Here is a 17,160-nt window from a genome sequence, read left to right as displayed (position 1 = left end):
CCTTGGTGGGAGGCACGGTCTGCCCAGGTGCCATAGTTGGCAGGGGAATTGTATGGGGTGAGGAAGGGTCCAGTCTGGATCTTCTCAGACAGCTGCAAACCTTCGTCATTTCAATTCTAAGCCGGGGAGCACTGTCTGCTTTTGGATTGGTGCTTACATTTTGCACAGCCCCAGTGGCCAGCTTTGACATCACACACCACAACATGCTGTTGCCGGGTTGCTGCAGCCTCCCATCGCCTGGAACACACAGCTGGCCAGTAGCCAGCACCTGTCTTTCTAAACTTGAATAAAGTGAACAGTTTAGAAGACTGTGAAAGTGTACTGGCAACCTATATCAATGCCGAAGTTCCATGACAAGCCAGCATGTACATCCTGCTCTGCCCTAAACCCACTGCTTCCAGTCAGACACCAACAAGTAAGTCACACAGAAAATGCTCTACAGGAACACTCCACAACTAGCACCAGGACCTCAGAGAAGAACAGTTTGCACCTTGCTGCCCCCTTCCTTCTGTGAGTCACAAAAGATTTAACTATGCCTGACAGCGTCCTTGTGGTTCAGGCACTGAACCGGGACTCAGAAGACAAAAGTCCTGTCTGTCATAAAGTTCATGTGTGATCTTGGGCAAACACCTAATTACTCTCTGCTTGAGCATCCCATGTGTAAAATGGTAGTGTTGATAGTATTGGTATATCCCTTCCTCAGGGATCAGTTCATTAATGACTGTGATGTCTCCAGATACCTCATTGCTGGGGCCACAGAAGCAGATAGATTTCCATTTTACGAACAGGGAACTGAGACCTGGAGATATAATGAGTTGTTCGAGGCCTCACAGCAGGTCTGTGGCAGACTGGAGTGTATAACCTAGATCTCCTGACTCCGCGTCCCAAGCTTTGATTAGTCAATACCCTATCTTCCATCCATCCGAATTTTGTAAACAATGGCTACAAATATCTACCCAAGTTGCAGTCTCTTATTAATACAGCATTGTACTTCCCCGCATGGGCTGAGCTTGCTCATTATGCAGCTGCCAGGGCAGCTCCACGGTAAAGGTTATGTTGAGATTAGCAGGGACTCAAATACTTTATTTTTCAAACATAAAAGATGATTTCCAAACTTACAGCACTTCCTCTGTGAATAAAGAATGGACTTTGTGAATTCACAAATTTCTCCACTGTTCAGTGTAAGAGGCAGGAGTATTTTAAAATTATTCCTTCTTGAACTTCGATTCACAAGCCTAGCCTGTTTTGGATCTCTGCAACTGATGAATGTCTTTGTTATGAGACTTGATGACTGATTCACTGGAGGATTTGATTAAATCTAGACGCAGACTTCTTTTTAAGTTTCATTATCTGAAAATAACTGAATTATTTGCATGTTCTACATCACTGTTTATGCCCTGGGGGGATAATAGTTTGGAAGACACCACTTTTGACATCAGCCTTCATAAGGGGAGAGGAGTAAGAGTGGGACTCAGTGTGCGAGGAGCGCTACCCTATGAAGTCTTCAGGAGAGGAGCTTCATGCCTACAGATCTCCTCAGTGTAGCCGATCTCTGCAGTCACTCCTTCAGACCTTACAAGGTTCACTATAGCAGAGTCCCCTCCTGAACACTTCCTCAGGCATGCCAAAGAGGAGCTGGATGAACTCTACAGGCAGGGATCTAATGTTATGACCCTTTCCAGTGGTCTGATGGAAGAATGGGTTGCAATGTACAAGTTTTCCATCCTTAGAAACTGAGAGCCAAATCCTGGGAGAATATCACTTCCATAAAAAGAAGTGTTCAGTGATCTTAATTTTTCTGGAACTAACCTGTGAAAGTGAAGCACTGCTTCATACAGGGACCAGATAAGAACAGATCTCTTCTGCCTCATATTTTATTTTTTGTATTGTTGAAGCAGTGTTGGTACCAGAATATGAGAGACAAGGTAGGTAAGGAAATATATTTTATTGGAACAGTTTCTGTTGGTGCGAGAGATAAACTTTGGAGCTAAACAGAACTCTTCTTCAGGCCTGAGGAAGAGCTCCGTGTAAGGTTGACAGTTTCTCTCTCTCGCCAACAGAAGATGGTCCAATAAAAGATATTACCTCACCCACCTTGTCTCTCTTATCTTTTATTCTTATTTAGAAGGAACTGCAATTTTAACCACAACCCAAATTAATTCCACTGTTACACTGTAAACTTAGGCTATGTTTACATTAGCCACTGAATGCATCCGATGAAATGAGCTGTAGCTCACGAAAGCTTATGCTCAAATAAATTTGTTAGTCTCTAAGGTGCCACAAGTACTCCTTTTCTTTTTGTGAATACAGACTAACACGGCTGCTACTCTGAAACCTGCCATTAGCACTTTTGTCAGTCAAGGGTGTGAAAAAACACCACCCTGACTGACATAAGTTACACCAGTGGTTCTCAACCCACGGGCTGCGTGCGGTCCAATTAGCATACAGCTACGGCCGAGCTGTGTGCTAAAAAATCTGGGTCCCAGCTGCCCAGTCATCCATGGCAGGGTCCAGCCTCTAGCTGCCCGGTCTTCCATGGCAGGGTCCAGGGTCCGGTCCGCAGCTAATGAGCCCTGCACAGCAAGGCCTGGGGTCCAGCTGCCTGTCCCTGAGCCCATGGCTCCACTTCCGGCCTTGCTCTGTGAAGGGGTCTCTGGGCGGGGGGCGCTGTGGTTCTCAGCCTGAGGACTACAATGATAAATAGTTTGAGAACCACTGAGTTACAATGACAGAAGCGGAAGTGTGGACAGCACTACGTCATAAGAACATAAGAATGGCTATACTGGGCCAGACTAAAGGTCCATCTAGACCAGTATCCTATCTTCCGACAGTGGCTAATGCCAGGTGCTTCAGAGGGAATGAACAGAACAGGTAATCACCAAGTGATCCATCCCCTGTCATCCATTCCCAACTTCTGGCAAAATTCCCAGCCGTCATGGCTACCTCCGCTCATTGAGGATGGTTTAACTATGCTGACAGGAGAGCTCTCAGAGTGGCTACAAAGGAGACCTTACAGCAGCACAGCTGCAGCAGTACAGCTGTGCCGCTGTAAGGTCTCTAGTGAAGACATAACCTTCATTACATTCTATAGGCACGGATGTATAATGATGTCCTTCATCAGACCTGCTGGATTTGTGCCAGCTTTACACTTTGCACCTCTAAAGACTGTTACAAGAATTAGATAAAGGACTATGTAGTTCTTTTTAGAATTCTCTCTCAGGTGACTCCACGCAGTTTCCACACCAGTACACAAATTTTTACAGCCCTAATACCACAATAGAAACCATGGCCCAATAGTTATTCTTGTACACAATATCAATGGCTTACAGAGCTCAATTTATCGTTACTAGGGCTGTGTTAGCATATGAAGGATCCTTCTCCAGTCAGAGACATCAATGGAACACTTATTACCTTTGTTGCAGCAGATGATCTAAGTAAGGCCCATATTGCACCATTTCATTAAGGCTGTTTCTATCCATGTGAGCACAGTGCTACTAAGTGCCCAGGTAAACTTAAAATCAATATCCTGTTAAGAAAGAGACTGTACTCTGGAGGATCTAACACAATAAAAAATTACCAACCTCGGCTTGTTTGCACCACACGCTGATGTTCTTACGCTGAGCTTTCGTGAAATGGTCCCAAGCCTTTTGTTTGGAGGCGGAATGGTACACAGCCACTATCTGCTCAACTGTAGTGTGAAATCAGCAGTCAAATCGGGCCAGAATATCATCCAGAGAATGCAAACGAGAGGAGTAAAGGAGTAAAAGAGCGGAATCAGGCAAGTGGTTTGGCTAATCTTTTGTTATAATACTGTACTGTGCTGAGGCCATGCTCAGGAGGGACTCAGTGCTCAGAAAGGAAAGAGGGGACTCCAGAAGGCCAGAGCCAAAGTGTCTCTCAAGTTATTAACAACTGGGGAAGCCAGAGTCATTCTCAACAGAACAAAAGTGAGATAGGTTTAAATGCACGAAGCATACATTGTATAGGTGGAGCCAACAAGTCAAACAGGGGATTTCCTGGGAATCCAGTAGAACAGGGTCTCGCACTCTTTAGAATGGAAGGATTGTGTAGCTTGCATTATGGATGTTCTTCTGTGCCATTGTTTCAGTCCCAAAGCACAGAGGCATAACCTGGACATTATAACACACCACCCAAATAAGCACAGGGAAGGGTCTTCCACCAAAGGGCAGCAAAACCAGGAAGCTCTCTCCTTTCCCTGGACACTCACCTGTCAAACCAGGGCTCCGGAGTCATTCTTTCAAAATGTTTTTCCTGCCAATTTTTGGAGAAGTTTTTAAAGGAAGTATGTGATCTCCCCCTGCAAGGGGGTAGAATTCTCCTCACAACAAGAAGCACAGCTAGAATTGGCTTTGTATATTTGGCCTGCTGTAGTGGGCATGATTCTTATGAAATAAAACTCTAGAGTACACTGAGTTTTAGACTAACCAGTGCAGCTGTAATAAGAATACTAATGGGTGTGTTATAATGACTAATTACTAAGGCTGTAATTTAGTCATGGAGGTCACAGAATCCATGACTTCCAAAGACATCTGTGACTTCAGCCAGTGCCGGCTGGGAGCTGCAAGGTCCCCTGCCACGTGTGGAGGCACTGAACTGCGAGGTACCCCCGCAGCTTCCAGCCACCGCAAGTGGCAAGGGGGAACCCTGCAGCTCCCCACCTCTGCCGGCCACCATAGACAACAGGGGGGACCCAGCAGCAGGGGAAATCCCAACTGCTCCCGACCACTGCAGGTGGCAAGGTGGACCCCCACCACTCCCTTCCCCCCAGGGCAGCAGGAGGTCCCGGCGGCAGGGGGGATTCCCCACTCCTGCTGATGGCAAAAGGGATCTCCGTCGCTCCCCACTGCCATGGGCAGCAGAAGGGACCTGCAGCAGGGGGAATCCCCGCTGGTTCTGGTTGCAATGAGTGGCAGGGGGAATCCCGCGGGCGGCAGGGAGGATCCCACTGCTCCCACTGCTGCCCTCGTGGGGGATCCATGGAGCTCCAGGCTGCTGCAGCGGGGCGGGGGACCTTGGAGTTCCCTGCCTCCCTTCCCCCTCCAACCTCCCCAGCTGCCCAGGCTACCCATTTTGTCATGGTATTTTTAGTAAAAGTCAAGGACAGGTCACGGGTTTCTGTGAATTTTTAATTATTGGCCGTGAGCTGCCTCTGACTAATTACACAATGCTTCCTGCTCTCTCTGTTACTACTTACTCTGCAGAAAACATTGCATCTCCTGTTTAATGCCCATATTTGTTTATGTTAAGAATAGAAAAAAATCTGAATCAAGATTAAACAAGATTAAGCATGAAAGGAAAACCAAATGTAAAAGGCACTAGTTTAAAATTTGGTCCTACATCACCATGAGAAATGTATTTAATTTCCTATTCATGGAGCCTCTTTCTATAAAACAGGGCTTTGAAAACATTCTGTTACATCCTACCTTTGGTGAGTCAATCCTGAATATTGCACCGAGACACTGGGCTGCTGGGGACTTACCTTGACTGCACACAAAGGCGCAGAATGTTGGGCATTGCTACAGTAGAATAATTAACAGAATATATTTAAGAGAGAACAAATGAGGAGTTCATTCTCCTGTGCGTAAATGCTTCCTCCACGATACACCAGAAGTTTATGGAGGTAAATGACATACATCTGTAAATTAACTGTATTTGTCCAGTCATGGTGATTATATTTTCTGGGGTCTTGCTGAATTTGCTGCACCCCCTCAAAAACAAAAAAATCTCCCAGTAATACATGAACAATGCTCAGTGCAGAAATACTACTCACACTGAACTAGAATCCCTGAGAGAGCAAGCTTAAACTTCTCCTTAGCTTCCTCCATCTCTTTCTCATGGGCTGCTTTCTCGTTCATCAATCTGCGAATGTGGCTGTTAGCTGACTGGATCATGGAGTAGAAGTTGTTTGCACTCCGCCTGTTCACTTCCCCACGTTCTATCCAGGTCACCAAGGTCTGCACTGCTTCCAAGAACTTGGAATCATCTGGGTCAAAATAGAAAATCTTTAGAACAGGCAAAATCTGCAGAGTCATTTCCAGTGGCTCATCTGTTCAGCAGCCACCTTCCCAGCAGTCAGCACTGAACTATTTGCTTAGCCCTGGTCTACACAATGAGTTTAGGTTGAATTTAGCAGCGTTAGATCGATTTAACCCTGCACCCGTCCACACAACAAAGCCATTTTTGTCAACTTAATGGGCTCTTAAAATCGATTTCTGTACTCCTCCCCGACAAGGGGATTAGCACTGAAATCAACATCGCCGGGTAAAATTTGGGTTAGTGTGGACACAATTCGACGGTATTGGCCTCCGGGAGCTATCCCACAGTGCTCCATTGTGACCGCTCTGGATAGCACTCTCAACTCAAATGCACTGGCCAGGTAGACAGGAAAAGCCCCGCAAACTTTTGAATTTCATTTCCTGTTTGGCCAGCGTAGCAAGCTGATCAGCAAAGGTGACCATGCAGATCTCATCAGCAGAGGTGACCATGGAGTCCCAGAATCACAAAAGAGTTCCACCATGGACTGAACGGGAGGTACTGGATCTGATCGCTATATGGGGAGATGAATCCATGCTATCAGAACTCCATTCAAAAAGACGAAATGCCAAAGTATTTGAAAAAATCTCCAAGGGCATGAAGGACAGAGGCTATCACAGGGACCCATAGCAGTGCCGCGTGAAACTTAAGGAGCTCAGGTAAGCCTACCAAAAAACCCAAGAAGCAAATGTCCACTTGGGGTCAGAGCCCTAGACATGCCACTTCTATGATGAGCTGCATGCAATTCTAGGGGGTACCCCTATAACTATCCCACACCTGTATGTGGACTCCTGCAAGGGAGTCTCACTTAACAGGGATGAGGATTTTGGGGACAAGGAAGATGATGGGGAGGGGGAGGTTGAAGATAGCACACACCAGGCAAGCAGAGAAACCATTCTCCCCAACAGCCAGAAACTGTTTATCATCCGATTTAGTACCCTCCCAACCAGGGCTCCTAGACCTTGAAGGAGGAGAAGGCACCTCTGGTGAGTGTACCTTTGTAAATATAATACATAGTTTAAAAGCAAGTATGTTTAATGATTAATTTTCCCTGAAGACTTGGGATGCATTCGCGGCCAGTACAGCTACTGGAAAAGTCTTTTAACATAGATTCATAGATACTAAGGTCAGAAGGGACCATTCTGATCATCTAGTCCGACCTCCTGCACAGCGCAGGCCACAGAATCTCACCCACCCACTCCTATGAAAAACCTCACCCATGTCTGAGCTATTGAAGTCCTTAAATCATGGTTCAAAGACTTCAAGGAGCAGAGAAGCCTCCCTCAAGTCAACCATGCCCCATGCTACAGAGGAAGGCGAAAAAGCTCCAGGGCCTCTCCAATCTGCCCTGGAGGAAAATTCCTTCCCGACCCCAAATATGGCAATCAGCTAAACCCTGAGCATATGGGCAAGATTCACCAGCCAGACACTACAGAAAATTCTTTCCTGGATAACTCAGATCCCATCCATCTAATATCCCATCTCAGGGGATTAGTCCTATTTATCCTGAATATTTAAAGATCAATTACTTACCAAAATCCCATTATCCCATCATACCATCTCCTCCATAAACTTATCAAGTAGAATCTTAAAACCAGATAGATCTTTTGCCCCCACTGCTTCCCTTGGAAGGCTATTCCAAAACTTCACTCCTCTGATGGTTAAAAACCTTCATCTGATTTCAAGTCTAAACTTCCTGGTGGCCAGTTTATACCCATTTGTTCTTGTGTCCACATTGGTGCTGAGCTGAAATAATTCCTCTCCCTCTCCTGTATTTATCCCTCTGATATATTTATAGAGAGCAATCTATCTCCCCTCAACCTTCTTTTAGTTAGGCTAAACAAGCCAAGCTCCTTATGTCTCCTTTCATAAGACAAGTTTTCCATTCCTCGGATCATCCTAGTAGCCCTTCTCTGTACCTGCTCCAGTTTGAATTCATCCTTTTTAAACATGGGAGACCAGAACTGCACACAGTATTCTAGGTGAGGTCTCACCAGTGCCTTGTATAATGGTACTAAAACCTCCTTATCCCTACTGGAAATGCCTCTCCTGATGCATCCCAAAACCGCATTAGCTTTTTTCACAGCCATATCACATTGGCAGCTCAAAGTCATCCTATGATCAACCAATACTCCAAGGTCCAACATGTCTGGGGATGGAGCAGAAATCCTCCAGGGACATCTCAATGAAGCTCTCCTGGAGGTAGTCCCAAAGCCTTTGCAAACGGTTTCTGGGGAGGGCAGCCTTATTGCTTCCTCCATGGTAGGACACTTTACCACGGCAGGTCAGTAGCATGTAGTCTGGAATCATTGCATAAGAAAGCATGGTAGCATGTGGTCCCAGTGTTTACTGGCATTCAAGCAACATCCATTCTTTATCTCTCTGTGTTATCCTCGGGAGAGTGATATCATTCATGGTCACCTGGTTGAAATAGGGGAATTTTATTAAGGGGACATTCAGAGGTGGCCGTTCCTGCTAGGCTGTTTGCCTGTGGCTGAAAAGAAATCATCCCTGCTGTTAGCCACGCAGTGGGAGGAGGGGTGAAGCGATCACCCAAGAGAATTGGGTGTGTGTGTCTGGGGGGGTTAGTTGGGTTTGTGCTACATGTTAACCCAAAAACATCAGCCCCTCCTTTTCAATGGCCAATGTGTCTTTTTCAATTTTAATCTCCCTTTTTTTCCTCCCACAGCTGCAAATGTTTCAACACTGCGACTAGCATCTCCGTCCCAGAGGCTAGCACAGATAAGAAGGCGAAAAAAACGCACTCACAATGAAATGTTCTCTGAGCTCATGCAGTCCACCCAAACTGAAAGAGCCCAGCAGAACGCGTGGAGGCAGACAATGACAGAGTCCAAAAAAAGCACAAAATGAATGCGAGGACAGGAGGGACGCACGAGAGGACAAGTGGCGGGAGCAACAGGAGAGGTGGCAGGATCAAGAGGAAAGGTGGCGGCAGCATGATGAAAGGAGGCAGGATGCAATGCTGAGGCTACTGGAGGGGCAAACTGATATGCTTCGGCATATGGTTGAGATTCAAGAAAGGCACAGACGACCACTGCAGCCTCTATGTAACCAACCGCCCTCCTCCCCAAGTTCCAAAGCCTCCTCATCCAGATGCCCAAGAACACAGGGGAGGGGGTTCCGGGCACCCAACCACTCCACCCCAGAAGACTTCCAAGCAACAGAAGACTGGCATTCAATAAGTTCTGAAGTGCAGTGTGGCCTTGTCCTTCCCTCCTCCCCCACCCCACCTGGTGCTTTCCTCCTCTCCCACCCCTCCCGGGCTACCTTGGCAGTTATCCCCCTATTTGTGTGACAAATTAATAAAGAATGCATGAATTTGAAACTACAATGACTTTAGTGTCTCTGCAAGCGGTGATCAAAGGAGGGAGGGGAAGGTGCTTAGTTTACAGGGAAGCAGAGTGAACCAAGGGGGTGGGTTTTCATCAAAGAGAAATAAACAGAACTGTCATACCGTAGTCTGCTCAGCCATGAAACTGGTTTTCAAAACTTCTCTGATGCACAGCGCGCCCTGCTGTGCTCTTCTAACCGCCCTGGTGTCTGGCTGCACGTAATCAGCAGCCAGGCAATTTGCCTCAACTTCCCACCCCACCATAAACATCTCCCCCTTACTCTCACAGATATTGTGGAGCACACAGCAAGCAGTAATAACAATGGGAATATTGGTTTCATTGAGGTCTAACCGAGTCAGTAAACTGTGCCAGTGTGCTTTTAAAAGTCCAAATGCACATTCTACCACCATTCTGCACTTGCTCAGCCTGTAGTTGAACAGCTCCTGACTACTGTCCAGGGTGCCTGTGTATGGCTTCATGAGCCATGGCATTAAGGAGTAGGCTGGGTACCCAAGGATAACTATAGGCATTTCAACATTCCCAATGGTTATTTTCTGGTCTGGAAAGTAAATCCCTTGCTGCAGCTGTTCATACAGACCAGATTTCAGAGTAGCAGCCGTGTTAGTCTGTATTCGCAAAAAGAAAAGGAGTACTTGTGGCACCTTAGAGACTAACAAATTTATTAGAGCATAAGCTTCGATGAAGTGAGCTGTAGCTCACGAAAGCTTATGCTCTAATAAATTTGTTAGTCTCTAAGGTGCCACAAGTACTCCTTTTCTTTATATAGACCAGAGTTTCTGAAGATGCGAGCATCATGTACCTTTCCCAGCAATCCTACATTGATTTTGGTAAAAATGTGCCTTGTGATCCACCAGTGCTTGCAGCACCATTGAAAAGTACCCCTTTCAGTTTATGTAATGGCTGCCTTGGTGCTCTGGTCCCAAGATAGGGATACATGTTCCATCTATTGCCCCATCACAGTTAGGGAATCCCATTGCAGCAAAGCCATCCACTATGACCTGCACATTTCCCAGAGTCACTACCCTTGATAGCAGCAGCTCAGTAATTGCGTTGGCTACTTGGATCACAGCAGCCCCCACAGTAGATTTGCCCACTCCAAATTGATTCCCGACTGACCGGTAGCTGTCTGGCGTTGCAAGCTTCCACAGGGCTATCGCCACTCGCTTGTGAACTGTGAGGGCTGCTCTCATCTTGGTATTCTTGCGCTTCAGGGCAGGGGAAAGCAAGTCACAAAGTTCCATGAAAGTGTCCTTATGCATGCGAAAGTTTCGCAGCCACCGGGAATCATCCCAGACCTGCAACACTACGCGGTCCCACCAGTTTGTGCTTGTTTCCCGGGCCCAGAATCAGCGTTCCACAGCATGAGCCTGCCCCATTGCCACCAGGATGGCCAAATTGTCAGAGCCCGTGCTTTGAGAGAAGTCTGTGTCCATGTCCTCATCACTCTCATCACCGTGCTGCCATCGCCTGCTCGCCTGCTTTTGCAGGTTCCGGTTCTGCAGATACTGCATGATAATGTGCGAGGTGTTTACAATGCTCATAACTGCCGCAGCGATCTGAGCAGGCTGCATGCTTGCAGTGGTATGGTGTCTGCAGGAGAGCAGAGTTGCAAGAGAAGCGGTAGTTAGATGACCAGTTTTGCAGACCTACTGCATCATCTGCTGTCAGGACACAACAGCTGAACAGGCTGCACGCTTGCCATGGTATGGCGAGACAAGAGCAGCCGAGCAGAGTTGCAGTGGAAGCAGCCCTGCGAGACCACCAGGAGAGCAGAGTGGCAGTGGAAGTGGTGGATGACGATGGTCATATAGAGGACCTGCGAGGTGGATTCATAGCATCAGGAGAGCAGGAGAGCAGAGTGGCAGCGGAAGTGGTGGTTCAATGACGACTGTTAGCAGTCCTATTGCACCATTTGCTGAAAGCAGTATGGCACCTGCACGGAAAAAAGACGCGAAACAATTGTCTGCCGTTGCTTTCACAGAGGGAGGGGCGACTGACGACATGTACCCAAAACCACCTGCGACAATGTTTTTGCCTCATCAGGCATTGGGAGCTTAACCCAGAATTCCAATGGGCGGTGGAGACTGCAGGAACTGTGGGATAGCTACCCCCAGTGCAACGCTCCAAAAGTTGACACTAGCCTCAGTACTGTGGACACACTCCGCCGACTTAATGCGCTTAGTGGGGACACACACAATCGACTGTATCAAATTACTTTCTAAAAAATCGACTTTTAGAAATTCGACCTAATTTCGTAGTGTAGACATACCCTTAGTCTAGCTGGATTAGATTCCTCAAAACACAAAATGACCAGCTTTCAGTCAAGTATCAAATACATGGGGGTCACCAGAACAGCAATTTATGGAAAGCATGCTTTGCAAAGATTATCTTAGAGGTTTTGTGGTTTCTCTGTATTTGATGATAATTTATGAATCTGGCTAGCTACTAGGATTTTTGTAAATATTCTCCAATCATGACCATATTTTAAAGGGCAACTGCATAACATTAGGCCTTAGGCCTAACCTGTCTTAAAATTATCTGAATTGTCCTCAGAATTATATATAGTTTTGCAGCAGAGAAATCAAGAAGAAAAAGCAGTTGCTGCAATACAATACAGAGGAAGGCAAGGCCCCCAGCTAGCTCACAACCATTGTGCTGGAGCAGAGTTGGGTTAAGTGCAGCTCTACTGAAGAGACAATACAAAGGCATGGCTCAAACCCTCAAATACCTATCCAGTTTTAGTCACCCTTTGCCCTGGCAAAATGCCCACTGACTCAAAGACAGCTTGCCTGAGTAAAGGCATGAAGATTTAGCTTAATGTTTACTTAATGCAAAATTAGTTTAGCAAGGAATGTCACTTTCAGGCTATTATAAAACAATAATATATGTTACAATCAACCAACTCTGGTGAGTGGTTGACTCGGGATTGGCAAAAGGCTGGCTGAGGAGCAAGTGAGTGGCTGGCTCAGGGATGGGCAACAGGGTGTCCCTGGCTCAGAGGACTGGTGAACGGCTGGCCCAGGAATTGGTGAGTGACTGGCTCAAGGGCAAGGTGCTGGGGAGTGCCTGACTCAGGGGACCGGTGAATGGTTAGTTCAGGGGGACGCTTGGCCACAAAAGCTGTTTACCTCTAGGTCACTGGGTCATATCTGCCTAAGGTAACAGTAACTGAGAGTACTTGCCAGATGAAGGCTATTGTCTAGCCTTTGTGAAAGGGGTTGCTGTTCTCAGACTATGTCACACCTCTAGCTGTTGGGTGGAGGAACTGGCTCTTGCTAGGCAGCAGCGGTGCCATGCTGACCAGCTGGGAAACTGCAGCCCAAATTTTTAAAAGTCTCTAGTGATGTTAGGTGCCCAACATGAGACACCTGAAAGCAGCTGATTTTCAGAAAGTGCTGAGCACCCTCGCCCCCTCAGATTCAGGCCGGTTTAAGGAGTCGCAAGTTGGGCACCCAATGCCACTAGATTTTGAAAATCTGGGCCTGTGTAATATATATGCCCTACGTAGATTTATGCCACACAAAACCAGATCACTTAACTTAGTTGTAAATGTGTCTTTTCATAGCAGAGAGTTTACTACATTAAGTCAGTTAGCCTACCCCCAAGACCACAAATGTAGCTGTTAATGTCTTGATGCCTTTGCTGCTCCTCCCACATTAGCCTGGAAAGCGTCACCACTTCAGCTGAAAATTTCCCTGGCTTTAACCCCTAAATAACCACAAACATGTTCAATTCTACCTAGAGAAGGGTGTCTCAGAAACTTCTAGTGCCTTGTTCTTGGTGACATATGCGATGGACCAAATATCCAATTTCCTGAAAGACTTTGTCCACCCAAGATGAACTTGATGGCCCTGCTAACATCCAAATGGTGCCATCTCTATCTCCTGAGGATGAGAGGGCTCAGGTCAGAATGAAGTCCTGATTGAGCTGATGAAGAGAATGGATTTTAGGTAGGAAATCTGAGTATTACTTTTGGGGGAAAGCTGCAGAAAAGCCTCTTGACAGACAGTGCATTTAACTTGCTAATCCTTCAAGCAGATGTGATTGGCATTAAGCAGGCAACTTTGATAGAGAGGAAATATCATGAGTTAACCATCAGCTGAAAGGGCTGCTCTGTGAAGTGTTCCATAACGAGGTTTAGCTTCCAGCTAATACAGGAGCTTTAACAGAAAGCAAACCTTTGTCACTGCTTGAAGAAACCTGCAGATGTGTAGGAGAGAAGCCAGACTGCCTTTGTCAGATGACATTGTGAGAGAACCCAAAGCCATTGCCAAGGCTTAGCTTTTTAATGGAGTCACCACACAACACTCAGAGCTCTGTGTTGTGTACTCCAGAATCTGCAGATCTTCCAGAGATCTGAGTATTTATGCTCTGCATATGGAATCCTTTCAGGAGTTGAAGAGTCATCCTGGCAAGAGAGCATCCTGGCAGACTCCAGCTGCTGATCAGAGTATCTGAGCTTCCAGGGGTCCTATGCATCCAGAGCTGTAGAATTTGGAAGTAGTAGTGTCTGTTGGTCTGCCCTTGCTTCGCTTCATGGTTTAATTTGAGGTGATAACAGACAGGTCAGATGGACAGTCTCCAGTTCCTTCACCGCCGCAAATCCAACAGATCTGCAGCAGAGGGGAAGGAGGGCGGCAAAAGGAATATAGATAGGGCTACACATCTCGAAAAACCTCCACTTACAGGTAACTAACCTCCTCTTCTTCTTTGAGTAATGGTCCCGATTGTATTCCACTGAGGGTATTAACAAGCAGTACATAATTTGGAAGAGTGGTGTGGAGGGCAGCTGTGCTGAATGAGGCATCATGTTGCAGAGTTCTGAACCAAGCCGTAATGTGTAGCAAAGGTATGTACCAAACTCCATGAGGCCACCATACATGTGTCTCTAAGCAGCACATTGTGGAGGGTGCCCCGATGGATGCCTGGGCTCTCGTGGAATGGGCCCTCACGCCGAGGGCTGGAGACAGTCCTGACAACTGATAGCATAGCGTAATGCAGTGGTTCTAAACCATGGGTACCCCTGGGTGTACGCAGAGATCTTCCAGGGGATACATCAACTCATCTTGATATTTGCCTAGTTTTATAACAGACTACAAAAAAAGCACTAGCGAAGTCAGTACAAACTAAAATTTCATATAGACGACTTGTTTATCCTGCTGTATATACTATACACTGAAAAGGAAATACAATATTTATATTCCAATTGGTTTATTTTATAATTCTATGGTAAAAATGAAAAAGTTCTTATTACAAAATCAGACATAAAAATGCAAAAGTGTCACAGCACATTATTGATTTTGTGTCCCCTTGTTGGTTGATGACATAAACGGTGGTAGCGTAGTCTGACATGATGAGAACACGATGGGAGTGGGTGAATGGGAGAAAAGCTTGACATGCTCTCTATACTGCCCAGAATTCCAGGATGTTGATATACATCCAGGATTCCTCGGGGGCCCACGTGCCTTGCATCATGTGGTCTCCCATGTGTGTTCCCCATACTATGAGGGATGTGTGTGTGATGATTGTCCTGTCCTCGGAGGAAGGGAATCCTCACACAGGTATGTCACGAGTCCGTCCAGCACGAGAGGGAAGAGAGCACCTCGAGTGGGGACTGTCATCAGAAGGTCCCTAGTGTGCTGCATGGACAAGTAAACTCCCTGGAGACAAATCTGGAGGCAAAAAAGGTGGAGGCAAGCGAAGGCGGTGACATATATGCAGGCTGCCATGTGGCCAAGAAGGGATAGGCAAGTTCTGACCAGGACAGATGAAATGTTGACTACTTGGGTCATGAGTTCTTGCAGAGTCTGGAATCTGTCCTTTTGTAGGTAAGCTCATGCTGAAACTGAATTGATGGAGGCCTCTCTGAAAACTCGGGACTGTGCGGGAATCAAAGTTGATTTTTCGACACTGGCTCTGACTTCTCGGGAGGAAAGGCATCTGAGCAACATGGAGGTCGAGATCCAAACTTCATCTCTGGATTGCACTGCTAGGAGCCAGTCATCAAGACAGGGGAATACAAATACCCCATAACGCAAAAATCCCTCTATACAAAACGGCAAGCTCCCCTTCACTGCCCTGACTGTGCCACTCCTCCAGTGGCTAGTAGCGGACCTATTTATCACTAGCAACGGTGGCCTGCTCACTGCCTGACCATATTACTCTTCCCCTGAACTCCTTCCTACAATTTCCTACTTCTCAGCTCTGCTTCTGGCTCCTCCCTCCTCTCCCTCATGTTGAGCAGCCCAACCTCCCTCCTCCCAGATAGGAACTTCAGGCTGCTTGGCACCGTAGACCCAAACACAGCTCCCTTCTCTCAGGGACTGACTGCAGACTATTTTCCCTGAAGCCCTTTTCTGCTGCCAACTTCCTGGTTTTATACCAGTCCCTCCTGTTCCCCCAGATGGAGTCCATCTTCTCTCAGTTCTTCCAGGCCTTGGCTCTTCCCCAGATGCAGCCTATCAGGCTAATTATTCTACTTTATCAGTCCTGCCTTGTGAGGGGTAGACATCCCGTTACAGGGTACCAGATGGTGGTGTTAGTCAGTCTAGTAAAGGAAGCCACTGAAATCTGGGTGTGTTTCATTTCTTATTATTTGCTATGAAAAACAACCAGTCTGCAGAACTACATACCTTTCAGCTTTTCAGCAACAATGCTGCACTCGTGGTCAGAGTAGTGGACAACAGGGGGTGGAGAAGGAGGACAGAATCTCTCCTCCTCCATTCTTCTGCGATGGCGCTCCTCTCGTGCCAGCATCCGCTGTTTACACTCCCACTCATACAGATCATCCCGAGCCTGAGCAAAGTCCACATGGAGGCGTCCAGTATCCTTTTTGTCGGTGCTGGAGCCTAGTCTGATACGATAACCTAATCGTCACAACAAAAAATTCAAAGACAGCTTGTACAATAACTAACCCATATGGTGATTGTGCCTCTAGCTCAGAGGTGGGCAAACTATGGCCCGCGGGCCACATCTGGCCTGCAGGACCATCCTACGCAGCCCCTTAGCTCCTGGCCCAGGAGGCTAATCCTTGGCCCCTCCCCCGCTGTCTCCCCTCCCCTGCAGCCACGTCACCACGCGGGCAGCAGCGCTGCGAGCTCCTGCCGCTCTGAGCAGCATGGTAAGGGGGTGGCGGCGGTGCGCGTGCACAGTGGTGTGGGGGTTGGGCTGGGGGTCTTGGGGGGGCAGTCAGGGGACAGGGAGCAGGGGGCACTTAGTGGCGGGGGCTTCTGGGGCGCAGTTAGGGGACAGGGGGGTTGGATGGGACGCAGGTTCTGGGGCGGTCAGGGGTCGGGAAACAGGGAGGGTTGGATAGGGCGTGGGAGTCCCGGGGGGCTTGTCAGGGGGCGGGGGTGTGGATAGGTTGGGGCAGTCAGGGGACAGTGGGGGGTTGGATAGGGGGTGGGATCCCGGGGGGGTAGTTTGGGCAGGGGTCCCAGGAGGGGGTGGTCAGGGGACAAGGAGCGGGGAGGTTGGGGGTTCTGAGGGGGACAGTCGGGGGCGGGAAGTGGGAGGGAGCAAATAGGGGGCAGGGGCCAGGCTGTTTGGGGGGCACAGCCTTCCCTACCCGGCCCTCCATACAATTTCACGCCCCGATGTGGCCCTCAGGCCAAAAAGTTTGCCCACCCTGCTCTAGCTCATACAGCACAACAGAGACTGCCTTTTGGTTCCACAAAGCTACCCAATCAACCAGTAACAGTGATTACAGTATAGGGCACAACGCACCTGGAGC

The 17,160-nt window shown here is 47.6% G+C and overlaps 1 protein-coding gene across 1 annotated transcript in view; it reads right to left on the bottom strand.

Annotated features, from left to right (window-relative positions):
- The window catches only part of ENOX2 (ecto-NOX disulfide-thiol exchanger 2), a 132,471-nt gene that overhangs the window by 37,968 nt on the left and 77,343 nt on the right, over positions 1-17,160 (bottom strand). Inside the window, 3 exon segments of the mRNA XM_043491868.1 lie at positions 3,582-3,688; positions 5,792-6,004; positions 16,061-16,294. Of these exon segments, the coding sequence (XP_043347803.1) occupies positions 3,582-3,688; positions 5,792-6,004; positions 16,061-16,294 (554 nt within the window).

Source organism: Dermochelys coriacea, chromosome 9 (genome assembly GCF_009764565.3).
Source record: "Dermochelys coriacea isolate rDerCor1 chromosome 9, rDerCor1.pri.v4, whole genome shotgun sequence".
NCBI lineage: Eukaryota > Metazoa > Chordata > Testudines > Dermochelyidae > Dermochelys > Dermochelys coriacea.
The sequence above is the reverse complement of the archived record's forward strand: the minus strand, read 5'-3'. Positions and strand labels throughout refer to the sequence as shown.